The sequence below is a fragment of the Dasypus novemcinctus genome, chromosome 21, assembly GCF_030445035.2.
Source record: "Dasypus novemcinctus isolate mDasNov1 chromosome 21, mDasNov1.1.hap2, whole genome shotgun sequence".
NCBI lineage: Eukaryota > Metazoa > Chordata > Mammalia > Cingulata > Dasypodidae > Dasypus > Dasypus novemcinctus.
This window is the reverse complement of record NC_080693.1, coordinates 62,879,067-62,899,958: the sequence shown is the minus strand read 5'-3', so window position 1 is coordinate 62,899,958 and position 20,892 is coordinate 62,879,067. Positions and strand designations below refer to the sequence as shown.

The following is a 20,892-nucleotide window of genomic DNA, read 5'->3' as shown; positions in this document are numbered from 1 at the left end:
CTCCCTCGGGCAACCACCACCTCAGGGACATTCCTGAGCCTTCAGAGTGCCCTGAACTTCTGCTCCCAGAGGGTTAGTGCAGAGGCCAGGGAGGTCTTTGAGAAATGGTGATTGAAAGGCCCTGGTGGAGGGGAGGTCTTTGAGAAATGGTGATTGAAAGGCCCTGGTGGAGTGGAATTGGTATGCCATTTCAGAAGGCAGTTTAGCAATGGGTATCACGTTCAAAAATCACCTCGTTTCAGTTTGCCAAAGGCTGGTGGGAGCAATATACCAGAAATGGTTGGCTTTTACAATGGGATTTATTAGGTTAAAGGCTCACAGTTCTGAGGCTGGGAAAATTGTCCAAATCAAGGCATTGGGCGAAGATCTTTCCCTGAAGGTCAGCTGCTGGCAATCCTGGACTCCTGCCACGTGGCAGGTCGGCTGGTCTTGCCTTCTCCTCCAGGGTCACTTTTCCCTGACCTCAGTAGTGGGAGATCAGGCATATGGCTTGTATTGATGTGGGCTATAGGTGGAAGGCTCTTTGTCTCTTCAGAGATAATCTAAGCTGAAGGCTGTGGGTGTGGAACGGTAAGAGGCTGCAGTCCTGCCCTTAGGGACAATGGCAACAGGCTCCAGTCCGAAGAAACAGTTTAACAATGCAAGGGCTATAAACTTTAAGTATTTAGGGGAAATGCAAAAAGTAAATATGCTAAAAGCTTATCTAGAATATCTGGAGTCCATGCTAAAAGCTTACCTAAGATGTGGAAGATATATATGCTAATTGAAGCCTATTGAGAACTGAAACAAAGGGACCATTTGGCCTTTCCTCTCTGTATAAAAGACGTTTGAAAATCTTGTTCAGGGCTCGGGATTCAAACAGAAAAGTCCGGCCGGCCGTCAATAAACCATTTTTCCTTCTCAAAATCATTCCTGAGTCCTGGCCTCTCTATACTCAAATAAACCATTTTTCCTTCTCAAAATCATTCCTGAGTCCTGCCTGGCCTCTCTATACTCAAATAATTGAACTTCTCTCAAATTCTACAACAGTATTAGTCAGCCAAAGGATGCAAAATATCAGAAATGGGTTGGTTTTTATAAAGGGTATTTATTTGGGATAGGAACTTACAGATACCAGGCCATAAAACATAAGTTACTTTCCTCACCAAAGTCTATTTCCAAGTGTTGGAGCAAGATAGCTGCCAACAGCTGCGAGGGTTCAGGCTTCCTGGGTTCTTCCCTTCCAGGGTCTTGCCTCTCTCTTGGTTGAAGGTGCCTTTCTTCCCAGGGCTTGCTTCTTCCTGGGGCTGGCTTCTCTTTCCTCTGTGAGTATACTTCCCGGTGCTCCAGCTTAAGGCTTCGGCATCAAACTCCAACATCAAAAACCCTCAACTCCGTCCTTTGCCTTGCCTTTTATCTGTGAGTCCTCATGATGTGGCCCAATCAAAGCTCCAATCATAACTCAATCACACCCAGGTACAGACCAGATTACAAACATAATCCAATATCTATTTTTGGAATTCATAACCATATCAGACTTCTACACTTCACCATCTGAATTCCAAAAAGAATTACAATTTTCAAAAAAAACCTTAAATTAGTAACAATGCAGGTACTAAATCATATCACAATCAATTTAAAGAAATACAGTTCATCTTGGGGCTAAGTCCCCTCAGCTATATAGACCTCTGAAATTTACAAAACAATTCATCTTCTTCCAAAACACAAATGGACAGATAAAGAATAAACATTTTCATTACCAAAAGGAGAAATTGGGAGGGAAACCTGAGTCACAGTTTCTCTACATTTCAGTAGACCTGCAGGGCATCCTCCATTAGATTTTAAAGTCTGAGAGTCATTCTTAAGATGATGGTTTCTTTTTCTTGGGGTCTTATGGGAACCTACCCTTTCCACGCTTGCCCAATGGCCATTTTCTTGGTTCCATCCTCATTAAGCATCTGGGTGTCAACCAAGTTCCAGACCTTTCCCTCCAAGAGTGTTGGGGTGATTGCCACACATTACCCAATCTTTGGGTTAGAGTCATAACCCCCCTTGTACAGTGACTTAAAGACAACATTCCCCCTAATCTTTGGCATACAGGCTCAACCATCTCAGAGCAACGAGTTGACCACCTGCCTTCCCTAACCTTTGGGGGACTGGTCCACCCATCTCAGACCTGTGGGGTGCTGACCTTAACTGCTCTCATCCTTGGGGAATGTGCTCCACCCTCTCTCTACCCTGGGGTGGCAAAACTCTCCCAGAACATTGAGTGGGTACATCCACCCTCTTCAAATGCTGGGGCAAACTCACCCTCTCTGTATACATGGGTGGGGTTCCTCTCTTGGCCCAAGGTGATGTCCTAATTCCAGATCTCAGCTTCCATGGCTTTTCTCTTGAAGTCATTTCCTTTTCAATTCCTCCTTTCCATGTCCCTTTTATTTCAGGTTGACAGTGGTTTTGCTCATACAGCTCTCTCAAAAAGCTTGTTGGTCTGGCATGCAGGAAGCAGGAGTCAAAGCCATCAGACAGTAAGACTTTCCACAAGTTTTTCTAGATAACTGCATCTTTAATCTGGATTTAACAGTTCCAAGTTTAGTTAAGTCCTCCAGTGAGGCACTTTCATCTGGGATCTTGATTTCCAGAGGCTTAGAATTTTCAGAATCAGTTTCTGTTTTCTTTGAACCTTACAGTTCAGTCCTTAGCATATTTCTCTCATCTAGCATTTTGCTATAAGCTGCAAGCAGAAACCAAGCCACATTCTCTGGGTTTACTTTGGAAATTTCTTCAGCTAAATGCCCAGACTCACCATTTTCAAATTCTGCCTTCCATAAAACACCAGGAGTTAATCTTACTAAGTTCTCTGCAACTTTAAAACATGGATCATCTTTCCTCCAGTTTCCAATAATAGTTTCATCATTTACTTCTAAGGCATCATAAAAAGTCTCTTCAGCATCCATGTTGCTATCAACAGTCTCTTCCAAGCAATCTAGGCAAACAATGCTCATTTTCCCTTCCCCTCAGGGCCTCATTTCTTTCACCTTTGGGCTGAAGTGGCTTCCTCCTGTAGTGGAAGCTGAGATTCAGTAATACTGAAGGCCAGGACCCAGGAATATTCTGGAGAAGGAAAAACTTATTACAACTGGTCAGTCCCAGGGACTCCTGTCCAAAAAGCCAAGCCCTGAATAGGATTTCTGGGTCCCTTTTATACTGAGGCTATGAGTTAAATGGTGCTTTTATAAAAAAAGAACTTTTCTGTGTTAGTTTCTTAGAGTTTTAAGTGTTTGTCTGAGTACCAGATAGGTTTTGAATTAACATATCTCCCACATTCCAGGTAAGCTTGAATTACCATATCGCCTACCTTCCAGGTAAGCTTGAATGAACATATGGCCCACATTCCGTCTGGATGTAACTTTGAATACACATTCACTTCATATTCTTTCTGAATATTTAAAGCCCATAGGGCCTATATTATTTAATTAGCTTTCTAGAAACTAGGCACACTTGGATACAGAATTAGATAATTTTGAATTCATGCACAAGCTATATTACTCTCAGCCTCTGTATTCTATTTTTTTTTTTTTTTTTTTTTTTTTTTTTTTTTTTTTTTTTTTAAAGATTTATTTATTTTTATTTAATTTCCCCCCCTCCCCTGGTTGTCTGTTCTTGGTGTCTGTTTGCTGCGTCTTGTTTCTTTGTCCGCTTCTGTTGTCGTCAGCGGCACGGGAAGTGTGGGCGGCGCCATTCCTGGGCAGGCTGCTCTTTCTTTTCACGCTGGGCGGCTTTCCTCACGGGCGCACTCCTTGCGCGTGGGGCTCCCCCACGCGGGGGACACCCTTGCGTGGCACGGCACTCCTTGCGCGCATCAGCACTGCGCATGGCCAGCTCCACACGGGTCAAGGCGGCCCGGGGTTTGAACCGCGGACCTCCCATATGGTAGACGGACGCCCTAACCACTGGGCCAAAGTCCGTTTCCCCTCTGTATTCTATTGATTCCAGTTTCTGTTCTTCTCTGTCTCGGCAGCTTTGTTCTGTGTCTGTGGCTTTTTAGTCCCCTGTTTATAAAGGACTCTGGGTCTCACAATCTAATTGAAGGCCCTTAACTGAAGTGATCTAATCAAAAGTGATGTAATCAAAAGGTCCCTTAACTGAATCTAATCAAAAGGGCTCATTTACAATGGTTTACAGGCACAGGAATGTGTTTGCTTTAAGAACAGGATTTTCTGGGGTCCACAAAAGACTTAAGCCAGCACACTGTATGACCTGGCACTTTCACATATGCAAATCCTTCTTAAAGAAATCTCCAAAATGCAGAAAAGCCTTATACAAAGATTCACTATGTGGTAATTTATAATAATAAAAATGGAAGCAGACTAAATGTCTAGTGAGAGAGAATCAGTTAAATATATTAAAGTACAACAGATGAAATATTACACCGTTGTTAGACATTTTATTTATAAAAGGTTTGTAATAACATGGGGAAATATTTATGATATAATTAAGTGGGGAAAGCAAGATATAAACTTATATTACAAAATAATTACTCTGTTAAAAGACACCAAAAATTATTCAGAGGGAAAAAAAAAGACTAAAAGAAGATACAGAGAACAAAATGAAGTAATGATCGTCTCTGGGTAGTGGTAGGACTTTATGTGTAACTCTTTCTTTCCCCTTCTTCCTTCCTCCCTTCCTCCCTTCCTTTTGTCTCTCTTCCTCCCCTTCCTCCCTTCTTATTTTCCTTTTTCACATCTTTCTCCTTTTTCTATACTGAATAACCCCCACCCCCATTTCACGAGGGTCTCGCTCAGGTCACTTAGGGCCCCTGCCCTGCCCCTTTCTGAAGGGCCCCGGCTGCAGATGGTTCACAGGCACACTGTGAGAAACCAGAATCTGGTCTGATGCTTCCTCTTCATCGTCAGCTGATGAAGGAGAACATGGCTGAGTCTGAGGATGGGAAGGCGGGAGAGGGAGGGGTCTGGAGGAGGAGGCAGGGGGAACCCGTTGCTGGCACCCAGGCCCAGGTATTTCCTAGCACGGATACAAACTTCAGCCTGGCCCTGCAAGGGGTCAGCAGGTGCACGCCCTGCCCGGGGGGGTGGGGATGGGGGCTGGTGAACAGACTCCGGAAGCCTCCGTCTCCACCTGGAACTGGAAGGCGACCACTTCCAGGCTCCAGGGCTGACAAAACGCTTCCAGGTCAGGCTGGAGTAAGTTGGAGGGGAGCCTGGGCTGGGGAGGGTGGGGGGAGAGTCCTGGGGAGGGCACTCCGTGGTTAGACAGAGGTGAGCTTCGGGAGGCCCGGCTCCTCCCCAGATCCGGGGGCAGGAGGCACTGGGATCCTGTCCCCCTCGGGGTCCTGGGGGACCTCTTCTTCCACTGAAGTCTGTAAAGAAGACAGCGCCCAGCTGACGTGGGGTGGCTCTCTACCGGAGCGCTGGGCCTCTGCCCATCGCAGGGGCTCAGGAACTGGCACCTCCTTCCCCAGGACCCCCAGCCTTTTATTCACCCTCCTCCCACCCCACCCAAGGGCGCCCAGCCCTGGAAGAGCTTCCGTACGGCCTCAGGCCTGATTCCTGCTGCAGGGGTGGGAATCCCGCCAGCCCAGAGCTCTTTAATCCGGGACTCCCAACAAGATATTCTAGAATTCTCTGGATCAGGACAAAGGACTGTGAGGTCAAGAGCCCAGGCTTCCCAGAAGAAATGGCCTGTGGTTACGATGGAGAAGGTAGGCGGATGCCGGGAAAGGCGCTTGGCGAGCGGATGCTGCGGAGAGCCCCCCCACTTCCCTGCATTGTCAGAGTGGAGTCTGGGAAGGTGGCTGCAGACCCCCGGGGCCCTCTGTCCACACCTGGCTCAGGAGCTGGATGTCCTTGTAGGCGCTGGCAGAGGGCTGGGGGCTGAGTGGAGGCCCAGAGGTCCCTGCAAGGTTAATCACAGTGTACTCCGGGACCCAGCTATTGCCCGGGGGCTGTAACAAGAGACTGGGTCAGTAGGGGTGGTCAGCGATAGGGGCAGGAGGGAAACGCAGGGAGGGGCGGGGCAAGGCCAGGCGGCGCAAGGACACAATCTGGACTTAGAGTCCTTGGCCCCAGGCCCGGCTCCGCAGCTCCTCCGTCGCGGTGTACCTTGGGCAAGCTACTCAACCTCTCAGAGGCTCAGCGACTCAGCTGTAAAACGGGGATGATCATTTTTCTCTTGGGTTATAACGAGTTGTCATGATAACAACTTAGCACTCAACAAATGGGAACTCCTGAAATGACAAATTTGTTTTCTTTATTGTTATTTCTATAAGGAGAAAGAAACTGCAGGCTGCTGCCTTTTGAGGGGGTGGGGGGTGGAGGGGGTAGTTAGCCAACCTGCCTTTTTGCTGCCTTTTTAATAGACCCGGAGATAGTGAAGTTCACCAAAGAGGGAAGGAAAACTCCTTACGAGATCAACAGTCCAAGAAGCCTCTCATTATCAGATGAGGAAACCGAGGCCCAGAGAGGAGAGGTGGGCGGTCTTGAGGCAGCACGGAGGCCCCCCTCCTGGCCGGGCCTGGCAGCTGCCATGTGTCCTTAGGTCAGGACCGCAGGCCTCCCCACCCCCGCCCCCTTGTCCAAGCACATGGGCAGGTGCCTTCAGAGCAGAGGAGAGAGCCAGCTGAGGCCCTGGCCCAGCACCTCAAGGTGGGCCCCTTGAGGGCCCAAAGGCAAAAAAAGAAGCCCCCATTTGGGGGCACTTGGGGGTGTCTTGTCTCACTCATTCCTATGAGATAGGGAAACCAAGGCTCGGAGAGATGTAAATTGCCCGAGGCCACGCAGCTGGCAAGTGGCAGAGGTGGGAGTTGAACCCGTGACTGACCCCAGGGCCCAAGCTCCTTCCCTGTACTGTGCTGCCATCTGGGCAGCTCATGCCACACTTCCCTTTGTGGCTCACAGTCCCTTGTCTGCTGCCTGGGCCTCTGCTCCCTCAAGACCTTAGCTGCAGGGGATGGGGACAGATGCGGGTGTTTGAACCATCTCGGGTGACATCTCCAGTCTTAGGAGGTAAAAATTAGGGAGAATTCTTTGAGGGGAGGAGAGACGGGGGAAGGAGATTTTACAAATGCTGCTCAGCATTTGTGGCTTGTCCCTTCAATCTCTGACCATCTGAGTGGGGACAGAGGAGTCCTCAGTTCATGGCAGAGTTGGGCCAGACCAGAGGACTGCTGACATCAGAGCCATTTCCCATTAATACCATACTTCCAGCTGTGCAATTTGGCCATGACAACTGCTAACACCAGCAGGGGGACCGAGTTGCAGGAAAGACCTTCACAGGGCAGAGACCAAACCGCAACCGTAGGCCCGGCTGGATCCCGCAGGGTGGCGCTCGCACGGGCCCACGCTCTGGACGGCCTGCCTGTTGCAGCAAGCAGGGAGGCGTTTTCTCTCTACGAAGGGCACGCCTCCTGGGGGTTGTTGAGCATATCCACGAGAGCCCCTGCTTCAGGCGCTAGAAAAGTAGTAGCACAGCGGGGGCGGGCAGGCTTGGCAAGTCCTGGTCTAAGCCCAGCACCCCAGTTGGGCCCTCTCACTTCCTCCCACGCCCCTGGGCCAAGGACTGTCCCCCTTCCTGAGTCTAGCGGGGGAGTCTTGGGCAATGGTCTTGGCTACATTCCTTGAACTCCTGGCACCTCAATGTGGAAGACTGGAAGAAACACAGGGCCTGGGAGGTGGCTTCACGGACTGGGCTGGAGATCTGGGCTCTGCCTCTTTCTGGCTGGGCCGCTGTGGGCAAGTTACTTATTCTCTCTGGACCTCTATTTTCTTATCTGTAAAGTGGGTGAAATAATAAGACCTATCTCTTGCTGCTATGAAGATTCAGTGACAGACATGAGGTTCCCAGCACATAGTAGGTGTTCAGTAAAAGAGGAAATGGATGCGAGGCTGATGATAATCCTTCTGGCAATAGAGCCCTTGGGAAGGAGAAGCCGGTCTCCTAACACTTCCCTCCGTTTTCACAGCTCCTTGGGGGCTCCCTGGCAGGGTAAACAGAGCTTCTGCTTTCCTCTTTGACCTGAATGGAGGCAATGGAAGCCCCAACCCGCTTCAGTCCCACCTCCAGACTGTGAAAAACTACAGTGAAAACAAAAGGGAAATAGATCAAGAAAAGGCAAAGCTCTAAGCCGGTCGTGCTTCCAGGGCTCTGGGGCTGGGGAGGCCTGCTCCACCCTTTCTCCAACAAGGGGCCGTCTCCCGAGCTCCCACCTGCTGGTCTTTTCCTGGCCTGGCCTGTCAGCAGGCACAGGGACAGACGCACCTACGCTCCCAGGGAGATGGGCCGCGCTTCCCAGGGCAGGCAGGGCGGCGGCTGCGCGGGGACCACAGCGGGACAGCACTGATGCGCTCACGGTCCAGCCCCTCTTCTGGGGGTTGGCGGGGTGAACTCTGGCCCCTGCACCCAGCGCTGGGAGGAGGTGCCCTGCCAGTGGCAGCCCTGCCCTCCTGGCCCTGACTTTTCCCTCCACCACCTTTGGCCTAGATGAGCTTCCTACGACAACAACAGCTGCTTCCTCAGCCCAGTCCTGCTACCCCTTTCTCACCCAGCCCCTCCCTGGGGGGGTGGGGTCGGACCTGAGTCTTTTGTCCTCACTGGCGCCAGGAAAGAAGGGAATGACAGCCCCCCTTTCCTGCTGCCGTGACTGGGGGACTCGAGAAGAGGCATCTCAGTAAACAGCTGAGGGCCGAGAAGACTGGAGAGGGGCCTGGGGTGGGGCAGGGCTCTGTTTTCTGAAAGGGGATTCTGCAGCCCTCTCTGCTGAAGGAGGGGGTGGGAGGGGAGGGCTCTTCTTGCAGGGCTCAGGGCTCAGGGCGGAGCCTGGAGCAGGGGGCCTGGGGGCAGGTTCCTCTCCCAGGCAAGCGCCTGCGGGCCTTCCGTTCCCTCTGTCTGTTCCCCAGCGCACCACCCTCTGCTTGCTGAAGGCATATAGGGTGTTCTGGAAAGAGGAGAGACAGGAGTCGGGGGAACTAGGTCCTGCCCTCCATTTGGGCCACCACCTGCCGGGCGACCTTGAGCAAGACTTTTTTCTTTTTGGGCCTCAGGTTCCTCTTCTGCAAAGTCAGACTAGACAGTGCAGCCGTCCCACTCTGGCCCTGCTGTCAGAATCCTGGGGGCGGTGTTTACAAGGGGCTGGAACTCAGGAGAGTGCACTGCTTACCTGCCACCCCCACCCCACCTCCTGCCAGGTGTTCTGAAAGGGGTTTTGCACCAGACTTAGAGGAACACTGTGCTAGATGGCTCAGAGGACCCCTGCATCCAGCGCTCACGTCCTCTGACTTTATAAAGGGGGTGGGAAGAGGGCACTGGGCCTGGGGAAGAGGTCAGGGGGCCCCGCGTCTCCTTGTGACCCCGCTCCTGTCCCACTCCCCAGCACCTGGTAGGAAACAGGAGGTGGGGTAGGCACTCGGTCTGGCTTGCACCCTGGAGGGCCGCCCTCACCCATACAGGCTCCCCAGAGGGTGGGGAGCAGGGCCTGGCTCTAGGAGCACCAGGTGAGAAGACACCAAGTCAGGGCCCCGGGGATCTGCGCGGGGCTACCGCGGGCCTCGTCCTTACCGAGTGTGCGAAGTCGACCTTCTCGCTCCTCTCTGTCTCCTTGGCCAGTGGAACTGAAAGAGACCCCCGAAGGGCACCTTGAGGGCGGGAGGAGCAGGAGGTGGCGGTGGCAGCTCCCAGGGAGGCCAACTGGCCCCTAGCACCTGGGAGCGGGGCCTTCCCAGGGGGAGGTGGCAGGACAGTCTGTATAGAGGAGCCCCTGCCAGCTCAGCCCCGTGGGAGTGAGCAGGTCTAAAGCCAGTGCCATCGACAGCCTGGTTGATGCTCTGCTCCAAGGCACGCTGTGGGGAGGCCAAGAGGTGGGGGCGGGCCTGCGGGTGACTGAGACCTCAGGCTAAGGAGTGCCGCGGCACCCACATCAGGCAGGTGGACCCATGGTCGTGGCACCAGGCCAGGCCCCCTGACGGTCAGCGCTGAGAGTTCTCAGGCTTCAGCCCAGCTCAGAGCTGAGGAAAGGTGTCTTCCTGAGGGTCACACAGGGGAGGGGTCAGGAAGCACTCCAGGACTCCAGTGAGGAGCTGTGCAACACTAGGCAAGCTGCCTAGCCTCTCTGTGCCTCAGTTTCCTCTCCTGTAAAGTGTATGTACTCTTAACTCCACAGTGTTGACGAAATTCAACAAGAACAGTGCCTGGCACATGCTAACTCTAACTTTCATTATTCCAGTTACCCTTCTTAGTCCTCACTGTCCAATAGGGGAGCCTCGGGCCACGTAATCAAGCCCTAGAATTGTGTTGTACTCCAAACTGAGTTGTGCTGTTAAGTGTAGAACACCCACTGGATTTCAAAGACTCGATATGGTAAAATGAATGTAGACTATATATTACTAATTTGTTTATATTGTTTCCATGTTAAAATGATGTTTTGGATATATTGGATTAAATTAACTATATCATTAAAATTAACTTCACCTGTTTCTTTTTACTTTTATTAAAGTAGCTACTAGAAGAATTTCAATTTCATAGGTGATGTGTGTTGTATTTCTACTGGATAATATGTGATCTGAGGAAACTGAGGCTCAGGGAAATTAGGCGATTTGTTCAAGGTCATATAGCTGACAAACGGCAGAGCTAGGATTTGAATCCTAGCCTATGGATGGGACTGACCACCTCTAGAGACTCTGTAGGCATGGGGCCTAAGGTCCATCCTGCTCAAGGTCAAGTGCTCAGTCTAGTGTTGCCCTGGGCAGTCAGTTCCCACCCAAGGAGCTAGGCCTGCAGACTGGAGATGGATTCACTGGGACCAATAAAGACAAGTGATTGACGAGCCCAGACAGAATGAGGAAGCCCAGAACCCCCCCTTCTTCCCACTCCCACATGGGCACATTTTTTCCCTGTATCAACTGCCTTGTGGCCCCTGCAGAAAGGAGGAGCAGGGATCCTGATGCCCACATCTCAGATGGACCCACTGAGGCCACAGGGTCTCCTGGTGAGGGAGGGGGGACTGTGAGTCCCAGGGGGCGCCCTGGCTGAGAGCCTCCCACCCCCTCCCGCCTACCTGGCTCACCTTCCTTCCTCCTGCAGAGCACGTGGCTGCCGAGGGCGGCCAGGGCCGTGGCCAGCAGAAGGGCCAGCAGTATCAGAACTGGGGCCAAGATGCGGGCAATCGGGATGGACACCCTGGGGGGGAGATGGAAGAAGTCTCGTGGCTGTCACCAGATAAGCCAGTGCATCACCTCTGGGGCCTGAGAAAGCCAACCCCTAGAGTGAAATCCAACTCAACGCAGCAAAGCCCGGTGGAGCATTTACTGCTCTTGGCACTTGCCATATATTAGTTTATTTAATAAGCTCAGGCCCTGAGGCTGGGCTGCCTGCTTCAAACCCTGGCTCCACCACGGACCCGGGCTAAGCGCTGAGTCAGCGCCAGCTAGCAATTTTCATGAGCACTGTCTAACTGGGTCAGACTGATCCGCTTTCATGCAGGAGAAACTGACACGTGAAAAGATTAAGCAACGCGCGGGATCACACGACCGTTAGGGTGTCAACTCAGGGCAGTGGCGCACGGGGTCAGTTTTCAATGGCCTGCACCCCGGGTGATGACGCCATCACGCTGGGCTGCACGGCGTGCTTGTTCTGGGTCCCAGCCACAGTGCTGTGTCTCCTGAGCTCAGCGGGCAGCAGGGACCGCGTCTGGTGTGGAAGGGCGCCCCCCGGCTCCCGCTGCCAACCCCAGGCCTGGCTGTCAGTAGCCGAGGACAGTCACGATCCCCCAAAACTGATTCTCAGGCTGGGAACTCCAGTTGGGTAAGGCTGGGACTTTAACTTTTAAAATAGTTCCGTATTTTAGTGCTTGGCGCAGACCCAGGGCAAAGCATCCAGCCAGAAACTACTGAACCGGGGTGGCTGCCCCTGAGGCTGGCGTGGGGAGAGGCGGGGGGCGGGGAGACTGGGCCTAGGGTGACCCCTCCACCTGGGCGGGCCTGCGTTCCTGGGCATCAGGGCGGCTGCTTCCTGAGGTGCAGGTGGTTGACTGCTCAAGGGCCCTGCTGAGGGGCCGCGGGGGCTGGAACCCAGCCGGCCCTCTGGACCCAGGCTGTGGTGGTAAGAGGAAGGAGCGTCAGGTTCTTATTTGCACAAAGGCGCCCCATGGTTTAGTAGCAGCCTGGACAGTGACCTGGGTCACCTGGGGTTTACCTGGGCCTAGAGCTGCTGCTGCTGCTGCTTCTTGGGCCGGGGCCCTTTGTCGAGGTGGCGTGCAGCTGTGTAGCCGGGTAGGCGATCCCTGCATGAGGAGAGGTCGCCGCGTGAGGGGAGGCCCGTGCAGGGGAGCTGGCTGCGTGCACGTACCAGGAGGCCCCTGTGGACGGCAGGGCCTTGGGCTCTGTCTCCCCCTGCTTGGCTGCGGTGACTCTCGGGTGGAGACCAGGAGAAGCTACAAGTCCAAGAGCAGTGCCTCAGCACCTTCCCTGACCCTTGAGCGCCAGCATCCCCAGACTGCTGACCTTGGACCCCTGACCCATAGCCTCCCCGGGACCAATTTCTCAGAGCCTCCCTGGCTAAGGGAGGCCTCGAGGAAGCCGCTCTGAGCAACAGGTCATATGTCAGACACAGCCCACACCTGGGCTAAGCTTTTAGCTGTCTGTGCCCCCAGCTGGTTGCCTCTGGGGAGATGTAGTACCCCCGTCCCCCATGACCACCCCTGTAGCTGCCTTCCTTCCCTCCCCCTGCAGCCCTGCCTAATGGTCACCTCCTCCATCACCGGACAAACAAGTCCTCATGCCACCATACGTGTCAGGCCTCACCATCTACCACTCAGGGAGGCCTTGACCTCCTCCAACAGCCACAGAGCGGGGCAGGGTGGCAGGGACATGCCCTTCCCAGACCCCGGCAGAGCACGGGCTTTGCGGTCAGGCTGCGTCCCCTTCCTGGCTCTGCCACTTCCTGGGTGAGCCTGAGCAAATGACCCAACCCTTCTGAGCCTCTGATTCCTCAGCTGGACAACCCAGCTCCCAGGCTCATGGGGGCACCTGGGCGGCCATCAAGCACCATATCTGGCAGCTGGTAGGCGCTGGATGTTTCTTTCCAAAGGGGCAGAGGAGAGAGAGAAAAATCATTCACTCACTCAATTCTGGGGGCTGAGTTTGCCAAGCTTTGGCCTTGGGCTGGAGACGTGTAGTAGTAAGAGGCTGGAAGGAGGGAGAAGGGGAGGAAGGACAGCAGGGCCCTGGAGGAAAGGGAGAAGCTGGTCTCAGGGTAGCCCCACATCACTGCTCAGAACCAGCTGCCCTTCCCTGGGAGCAGCCAGCCGCTCCCCCATGCCCACCTCAGAGCATCATCGTCTACTCCCCTCAGCCAAGAAGTCAAGGGTGGTAGAATCGGGGTGTCTCCCCAGCTCAGCCTGTCAGCTTTCCTCGGCCCACCGGCCTGCCCCTACCATGCCATGCTTCACACCGATGCCAGATTTTTCTTTAAAATAGTTATCTGTGTCCTCTCCCTTTTTCAGAATAGTCAATGGCTCCCCATGGCTTCTAAGCTGAAATTCAAACTCTTCAGCAGGCCTTTCAAGGCCTTTCAAACTCAGACTTCAACTCGCCTGGGCAGCTTCCCCTTTCCCCATCCCACGCTCCAGCCACACAGAGCTGCCCGATGAAGCGAGCCTCCTGCCTGCCTCTGTGCCTTTGACATGCTGTCCCCTGCATGTGGTGCCTCCAGCTCAAAGACACTTCCATAACACTTTCCTCAGAAGCAGCAAATCCCTTTTTCCTTTCTGCACCCACAGCACCCTGTGCACGCCTCCTGTGGAGCTTGGACTTGATGTGCAGCACTTACTTGCTTTCGGGGACTTCCCTGCTAGACTGGGACTCCTCGAGGGCAAAATGCCTGTCCTCTGTGCCCGCACGGGGCCAGGGCCAATCCAGCGGGCAGAAGCCTGCTGCGGCCAAACCTTCAGGCTCCCTTGCCCGGGGGTGGTTCCAGGCGCCCCCTGCACGTGCCTGGGACTTCAGGATCCAGGAAAAGGAGGTGGAGAGGGAGACGGGAGGGTGAGGGTGGCGTGGCCACGGCATGGGTGGCTCTGTGGGGTGGGTCTGGGGCGCAGCCCTGGCTGGTCCCGGCCGGGGAGTCCTCAGGAATTTCTCTAAATCCAGGAAGTCTTTTTAATTCCCTGGGAAGTCCATCTTGTCCCCAACCCGTCCCCAACCCTGATGTCCTCTCACACATCTGGGCAGAGAGGAAAGGCCCTGCACGCGGAGGGTGACAGGTCTGGGTCCCCTCCTGTCACCTGCTAGGAGTGTGGCCTTGGGCTGCAAGAGGGAAAGAGCAGCGGAGGCGCATGCGCAGTGTTCCCGCCCAAGGCTGCCGGGCACGTGCCTGCTCGACTGCGGAGTCCGCGTCGGTGCGCGTCCTCTGGGGGGGGGAACTGGGTCCTTCTCGGATGGTGCACCCGTCTCTCTCACCCTCCCCTCCTCTGACTCCCTGCCAGGGGAAGCAGAGGCATTTGTTACCTGGAAAGACGAGCAGGGAGACCAGGAAAGTCTCATCGAAGCCCAGCCTTTGGACCCCACACCAGTACTGCCCAGCGTCTTGCAGGGTGAGGTTCCGCAGGGTGACGGTGAACCTGAGCTCCTTGCGCCTGTCGCGGACGGAGACCCTGCCCTCCTGGCTGTCTCCTCCCGCGTAGACCCTGCCGGAGCAGCGGGAGATGAAGATGCCGCCAATCCTGCACCAGTATTTCCTGAACGTCCTCCGCTCCTCCCCGTACGAGCACTGCAGGGACACAGTGTCACCTTCAAACCCGCTGACCTCCTTTGGGCCCACCACGGCTCCATAACCTGAAACCACAGCAGGGGTGCAGGTCAGAACCTCCCGAATCCAAGCCCCGGGCTCACGACTGGAAGCTCCCATTTCACAGGAAGGAAGACTCTTCTTGGTCACCCCCTTCTAGGGCCATCCTTGAGAGAGCTGGAACTCCCCTCTCTCTGCGGGACCTGGGGCAGGGCTGTTGCTGTTTCCCCTATGCCTGGTGCAGTGAAGAGAAGGGGGACTTTAGCTCCAGATGGGAGTTTGAATCCCAGCACTACCACTTAGTAGCTGTGTGACCTCGGGGAAGTGGCTGCACCCCTCTGGGCCGCTGAGTTTTCTCACCTATAGATGACGATAATATCCTGTTTCACTGAACTTAAGATAGGTGGCATGCCATAATTTTATCTATCACTAAGAAAGAATACTGCCAATTGAACAATTGATATCATTTCTAAGATGCATCCTGATTTTAATGTTGAAAGGTAAAATAATTTTAAAATAATAAAAAAGCAGGCCTGTGAATTGATGACGTGTGAGAATTTTTCTCTCGGGGTTGCTGCGAGTGGACAGAGCAAAGGATCAATACTTGCTTAGTTTAGTGGGACAGCCATAGGGCATGCTTTGCCTGCCTCCAGAGTACGAAAATGTAGGAGAGAGAGGAAAAGCCACACCTGGCCCGGAATCCACAGGCTGGGGGTGAAAACCTGGCATCTCCTGGGAGAAGGCTCTTGGGTCCTGAAGCAGCAATGCAGGAGCCCCTCTGAGGTCCAAGGAGGCTGAGCGCAGGGGTGAACGGAGGCCAGGAGGGCAGGCCACTGGCTTAGGGAAAAGTTCGGGGACGAGCCCCACGTCCCTCCCACCACCACCCCATCTCACCTGGGAGCACGAGGCAGCCACACAGCAGGAGCAGCTGCATGATGAACGCCGGGCAGTGGGCGAAGGCGCAGGGAAGTGTGAGCTCCTGTCCCCAGCAGACTCTGCCTTTAACTTCCTCCAGTTGCAGGGGAACAGGACAAAGAGATGAGGGGAGGGGCAAGGGCCATATTGGGCCACCCATCTGCACAACCAGGAAGGAGGAGTCAGTGGGTGGATGGGTGGGGGAAGGCAACTCTGCCGGGCCCTTTACTCACCTCTCCACGCGGGCCACCTCTGCAGCTTACCTCCCCCGGCCTGAAAACTCGTGGAAGCACTTCTCCCAAATTCGTGTCCCACCCTGGGGATCTTAAACTGTGGGCGCCGCACCCCGAGGGGTCAGTGAGTAGAATTCAGGGAGTCCATGAATTTGGTTGGGAAAAAATTGCACCTTGACTTTCACTAAGCTCTAACTGAACTTTAACTTGTTAAAAACAAAACAGTCAGGGAAGCAGATGTGGCTCAAGTGATAGGGCTTCTGCCTACCATATGGGAGGACCCGGGTTCGATCCCTGGGGTCTCCTGGTGAAAAAGAAGAGAAAGCGTGCCTGTGCGGCGAGCCAGTGCCTGTGTGGTGAGCCAAGTGCCCGTGCGGCGAGCTGAGTGCCCATGCAAGTGAGTCACACAGCAAGATGATGATGCAACAAAAGAGATGAAGGGGAGAGTCAAGGTGAAGCACAGCAGAGGTGGGGAGCAAAGGTGGCACAGCTGACAGGGAAACTCCTCCACATAAGAGGTCCCCAGGATCGAATCCCAGTGAATCCTAGAGGAGGAAAAATGATAAGAAAAGACAAAAAAGAGAAATTGATACAGAAGTCACACAATAAATGGACACAGACAGCAAAACAAAAGACAGCAGGGTCGGGGGGAAGCAGAGGGGATGGGGAGGGGAAGGCAGAGGGGGGAAAATAAAAAGAAATCTTAAAACAAAACAAATCTTAAAACCTGATTTGGGAATTGCCAGGAGCAGCCCACTTTCTGAGACATGGCAGGACTTTTCTAAAGGGAAAAAACTGTCCAAAGAAGAGATTTTCTAGAACAGAGCAGTCCCATCAAAGTGGGGTTTTTTGTAAGGTTTAGTGATTGTCTGGTCTCCGGCTGTAGAGATAGCGCCTGTTATAAAATGGACCAGTATGCTATCCTAACCAATGGATTTCTGTTGCTTCCTTTGTAAGACTTTCCAGTGTAATGAAGAACTTAAGTGTCAACCCATTATTGTAATCTTGGAGATCCCTTAATTCCTCCCCCCACGCCCCCTTTTTAGAGGTACTGGGAATTGAACCCAGGACCTTGTATATGGGAATCAGGTGCTCAACCACTTGAGCTACATCTGCTCTTCCCAGTTACCTTTCCAAGTTGCTTTAATCTCCTTTCCATCTTGAAATTCTCACTCCTGGTGTGAGGTCTCCCTCTCCCAGGAGTCTTTCAATAAGCCGCAGCCTCGTGTGTGCTGGGGACTTGGATTCTACTGACGAGCTTTTCCTTCTAGTAGGAGTGTAGCGAGGGTAGTGCCTGTGGCTTTGTCACCTCTAGGAACACATACTACATCGCAATTACTGGTAACTCTGAATATCGTGTGTGCTCATCATTACTTGCAAGAATTACTGTGATTATGAGACCTGCCTCTAGGGCTGGTTATTTAAAGCACTGATAAAGAAGCAGATTTATTACTGTAATACAGAATTTTTAAAAAATTATTTCAATATTATTGGTTTTCTTTTAAGCATATGTATTTTATTTTATATATTTAAAGAGCACTCTTCTGAGAAGGGGTCCATCAGATTTACTCGACTGCAGGGAGTCAATAGAATAAAAGTTAGGGGCGCCTCCGCCAGCGCCCCGGGCCTCTCCACGCCCATCGCCTCCCGGAGGGCGCAGTACCGCCCTTAGCCACCGGGCGGCGGTGCCGGCAGCGGCGAGGGAAGCCGCAGGGTTGGGCCGTACCCTGCACGGCTGCGGGTCGCTCCGAGAGGTTGGTTGCCCAAGCTGGCTGAACTGTCTTGAGTTGCAAGAAGTGAGTTAGGGTTTTCCGCATCGCATATCTGAATCTTCTTTGAAAGGAACAAAACAAACACGTGTACTAGAGGGAGCCCTGGCATATATGTTTTCTAAAATAGCTGTCGTTTTATCTGATTGCAAAGTTCATACATGTTGTAGGCAAAATTTTACACAATACAAACGACAGGTATTGTATGATCTCGTTTCTACAAAACACCTAGCATAAACAAATTCACCAAGACAGGAGGTATATTACCGGGGGTGGGGCCGTTATTATTATACTAATGGGTGCAGAGCTTCTGTGGGAGGTGCTGAAGTTTGGGTCATGGGCGGTGGTGGTGGTAGCACACATTGTAAATGTCATGAATTCCAAAAAGAAATATTGGATTATGTTTGTAATCTGATTTGTACCTGGGCATGACTGAGTTATGATTATATTGTTGAGTTCCTGCCCCTTGGTGGGTGGGGACTCACAGATAAAAGGCATGGCAAAGCACAGAGTTGAGGGTTTCTGATGTTGGAGTTTTGATGTTGGAGTTTGATGCTGTAGACTTAAGCTGGAGCCCTGGCAAGTAAGTTCATAGAGGAAAGAGAAGCCAGTCCCAGGCAGAAGAGAACCTTGAACCCAGAGAAAAGCAAGCCCCAGGAAAGTAGGAACCCAGGAAGCCTGAACCCTTGCCGACATCGGCAGCCACCTTGCTCCAAATAGATTTTGGGGAGGGAAGTAACTTACGCTTTATGGTCTGGTGTCTGTAAGCTCCTACCCCAAATAAATACCCTTTATAAAAACCAACCAATTCCTGGTATTTTGGATCAATGCCCCTTTGGCTGACTAATACACCCCCCTTCACTTTTATTAAATCATTGTTCACATTTTGGCCCACATCCTTCTATATGTAGGGTTGGAAGTTTACCCACTTGGCAGGTTAACATTTTGAAGCATTAACTACTCAGTAGTCCTCGGAGGGAAGAGTGTGTGTGTGCGTGTGAGAGAGAGATTTTTGTGGGGAGATACGTTTTGGTTTCACAATGATGGGGGACACTGATGGCATTTAAAGGGCAGGATGGATATGCTCGATGTCCTGCCCGGCCTGGGAGAGTTCTTGTGAAGAATCATCCATGTTCTACACAACTCTTCAAATGTCCCAGACATTCTTCTGGGTGACAAATCTGTTACGGTAATCTCAACCTGGAACCTGATATGGTTTGCAGACTACAAAATGCAATTGTCTATTGCAGTTCAAAAATGCAGATTATAACAGTATTTGTTCTAGTGTTTGATAGTTTATCTCTGCGCTTTCATTTTGTTGTCCTTATTCAGCTTGCTTTCTGATTGTCTTATTTTTCTTAAATCCTAACTTATTTATTATAAGCGGGGGCAAGCATCTGACACTTGAATATGTCTTCTGGTGACACAGGGCCTGAACACTGACATTTTGAAATATAGGCTATTTGGTTATACATTGTTTTCCTTTCATTTTTCCTCTCTATTACAGCTCAGGCATTAGCCTATGGTTTTAAAAAATTAAGTGTGTAGGAAGGCATATATTATTTATGATTGTCAGCAGGAGAGTAAAGGAGGTTACCAAAATGTTTATTTATATAACAAGGGTGCTGGGTCTAATATGAGTCATCCCTGCCTCCCCTCAAGCATATTCTAAAGTCCTTCTCCACCCAGCAGCCCCACCTCCAGCCCAGGAGTCAGCCCTGAGAAACCCATTAGAAACAGATTCTCCGGGCCAGGGACCGGGAGCAAGCGTTGGGAAAGAGGGTTATAGAGTAAGGTGCTGGGGTGAGCCCTGCTCCTGGTCCCACCCTCGGGCCATGCCCTGGGGTTAGGGGGGGTTGTGTGGAGAGAGGTTCCCCTGGTGAGTTTGGGGATCTGAGAGGAGAGGATCTTGTGCCCTGCTTCCTGTCTGGAGCACTGGGAAGTGTCCCTGTCATTCCAGGGTGGGAGAGCAGAGGGGCACAGTGGCCCCCAGACCCTTGGGCTTGGGGCAGATTCATTGCATCTTCGGGTGGCCAAGGGTGACTCAGCTGTGTCTCTGAGCACCCTGGCGTCTGGAGGCACCTTGGCTGGGATGAGGGGTGGGGGCAGCAGGTGTGGAGCAGGGGAACTCAGAGAGCTCAGCAGGTGGTAGCATGGGCAGACAAGGAGCAAGGCTGCCCTGACTTCTCCTTCTCTAGGCCCTGATGGTAAGTTACAGCCTCCTTGGGGAGAAGAGAGGAACAGGAAGACCCCTAGAGAGATTGAGTTTACTCTCAGAATCAGCTGAGAAAACCTTGAATTGGAACTCAGCCGAGGAGTGGGGCTTATTAGAATGGCCTGTTACCTGGCAGACAAAATCTAGCTAATGAAAGATCCTAGCTTGCTGGGTGCCATTTGATTTTTTTTAAAGATTTATTTATTTATTCCTCCCCCCTACCTCCTTGGTGTTTTGTGTTCGTGGTCTCCTCTCTGTTCATCTTCTTTTTTTCAGAGGCACCAGGAACCAAATCTGGGGACCTCCCATGTGGGAGAGAGGCACCTGATCACTTGAGCCCCTCTGTTGCTTGCTTTGTCTCTCCTTGTGTTTCTTCAGTGTGTCTCTTCGTTGAGTCATCTCACTGTGTCATCTTGCCATGCCAGCCTGTCCCATCAGCTCACTCTCTAGTTATCTTGCTCCTCTTCTGTAGGAGGTACCTGGAACTGAACCCAGGAACTCCCATGTGGTAGGCAGGTGCCCAACTGCTTGAGTCATATCTGCTTCCTCCATTTCATTTTTTTAAAAAATGTATTTCTCTTCCCCCACCCAGTTGTCTACTCTCTGTGTCCATTCACTGTGTGTTCTTCTGTGTCTGCTTGTATTCTTGTCAGTGGCACTGGGAATCTGTGCCTCTTTTGGCTGTGTCATCTTGCTGCATCAGCTCTCTGTGTGTTGTGCCACTCCTGGGCAGGCTGCACTTTTTTTGTGCGGGGCGGCTCTCCTTATGGGGCACACTCCTTGTGCGTGGGGCTCCCCTACACAGGGGAAACCCCTGTGTGGCATGGCACTCCTTGCGCACAGCAGCACTATGTGTGGGTCAGCTCACCACACGGGTCAGGAGGCCCTGGGTTTGAACCCTGGACCTCCCGTGTGGTAGGCGGACGCTCTATCCATTGAGCCGAATCTGCTTCCCCCATTTGATTTTTGATGATCACCCAAGTCCTGT

At 52.5% G+C, this 20,892-nt stretch overlaps 1 protein-coding gene and 1 long non-coding RNA gene across 20 annotated transcripts; one reads left to right on the top strand and one right to left on the bottom strand.

Moving 5' to 3' along the window:
- Nucleotides 1–1,070: 1,070 nt before the first annotated feature.
- Nucleotides 1,071–15,776, bottom strand: CD300LG (CD300 molecule like family member g). Of its 19 annotated transcripts, XM_071210679.1 has the most exons (8): nt 15,667–15,776; nt 14,493–14,819; nt 13,112–13,213; nt 12,184–12,421; nt 11,057–11,169; nt 9,553–9,629; nt 5,825–5,944; nt 1,071–3,093 (listed from the first exon to the last, which is right to left on the bottom strand). In XM_071210679.1, the coding sequence occupies exons 1-8, from the start codon at nt 15,704–15,706 to the stop codon at nt 2,944–2,946; spliced, it is 1,167 nt and encodes a 388-aa protein (XP_071066780.1). In that variant the 5' UTR covers nt 15,707–15,776; the 3' UTR covers nt 1,071–2,943. The 19 variants fall into 19 exon arrangements, with proteins under 19 accessions (XP_071066780.1, XP_071066784.1, XP_071066793.1 ...); XM_071210683.1 differs by lacking the exon at nt 13,112–13,213; XM_071210692.1 differs by lacking the exon at nt 13,112–13,213 and having other exon boundaries at nt 12,184–12,271.
- On the top strand, nt 11,637–15,316 carry LOC131275049 (uncharacterized). Its single transcript, XR_009182480.1, has 2 exons — nt 11,637–11,793; nt 14,471–15,316. It is a non-coding gene; the product is annotated as an uncharacterized lncRNA (long non-coding RNA).
- Nucleotides 15,777–20,892: the final 5,116 nt, after the last annotated feature.

What these genes read in the sequence shown, in the direction of transcription:
- CD300LG (XM_071210678.1), bottom strand. Translation starts at nt 14,892, where the DNA reads ATGGGAGCTTCCAGTCGTGAGCCCGGGGCTTGGATTCGGGAGGTTCTG. An exon ending in AGCAGCAGCTCTAGGCCCAG is followed by an intron (nt 11,170 to 12,183) that starts GTAAACCCCAGG and finishes TCTCCCCCCCAG; the next exon opens with GGTGTCCATCCCGATTGCCC. An exon ending in AGGTCGACTTCGCACACTCG is followed by an intron (nt 5,945 to 9,552) that starts GTAAGGACGAGG and finishes CTCTTGTTACAG; the next exon opens with CCCCCGGGCAATAGCTGGGT.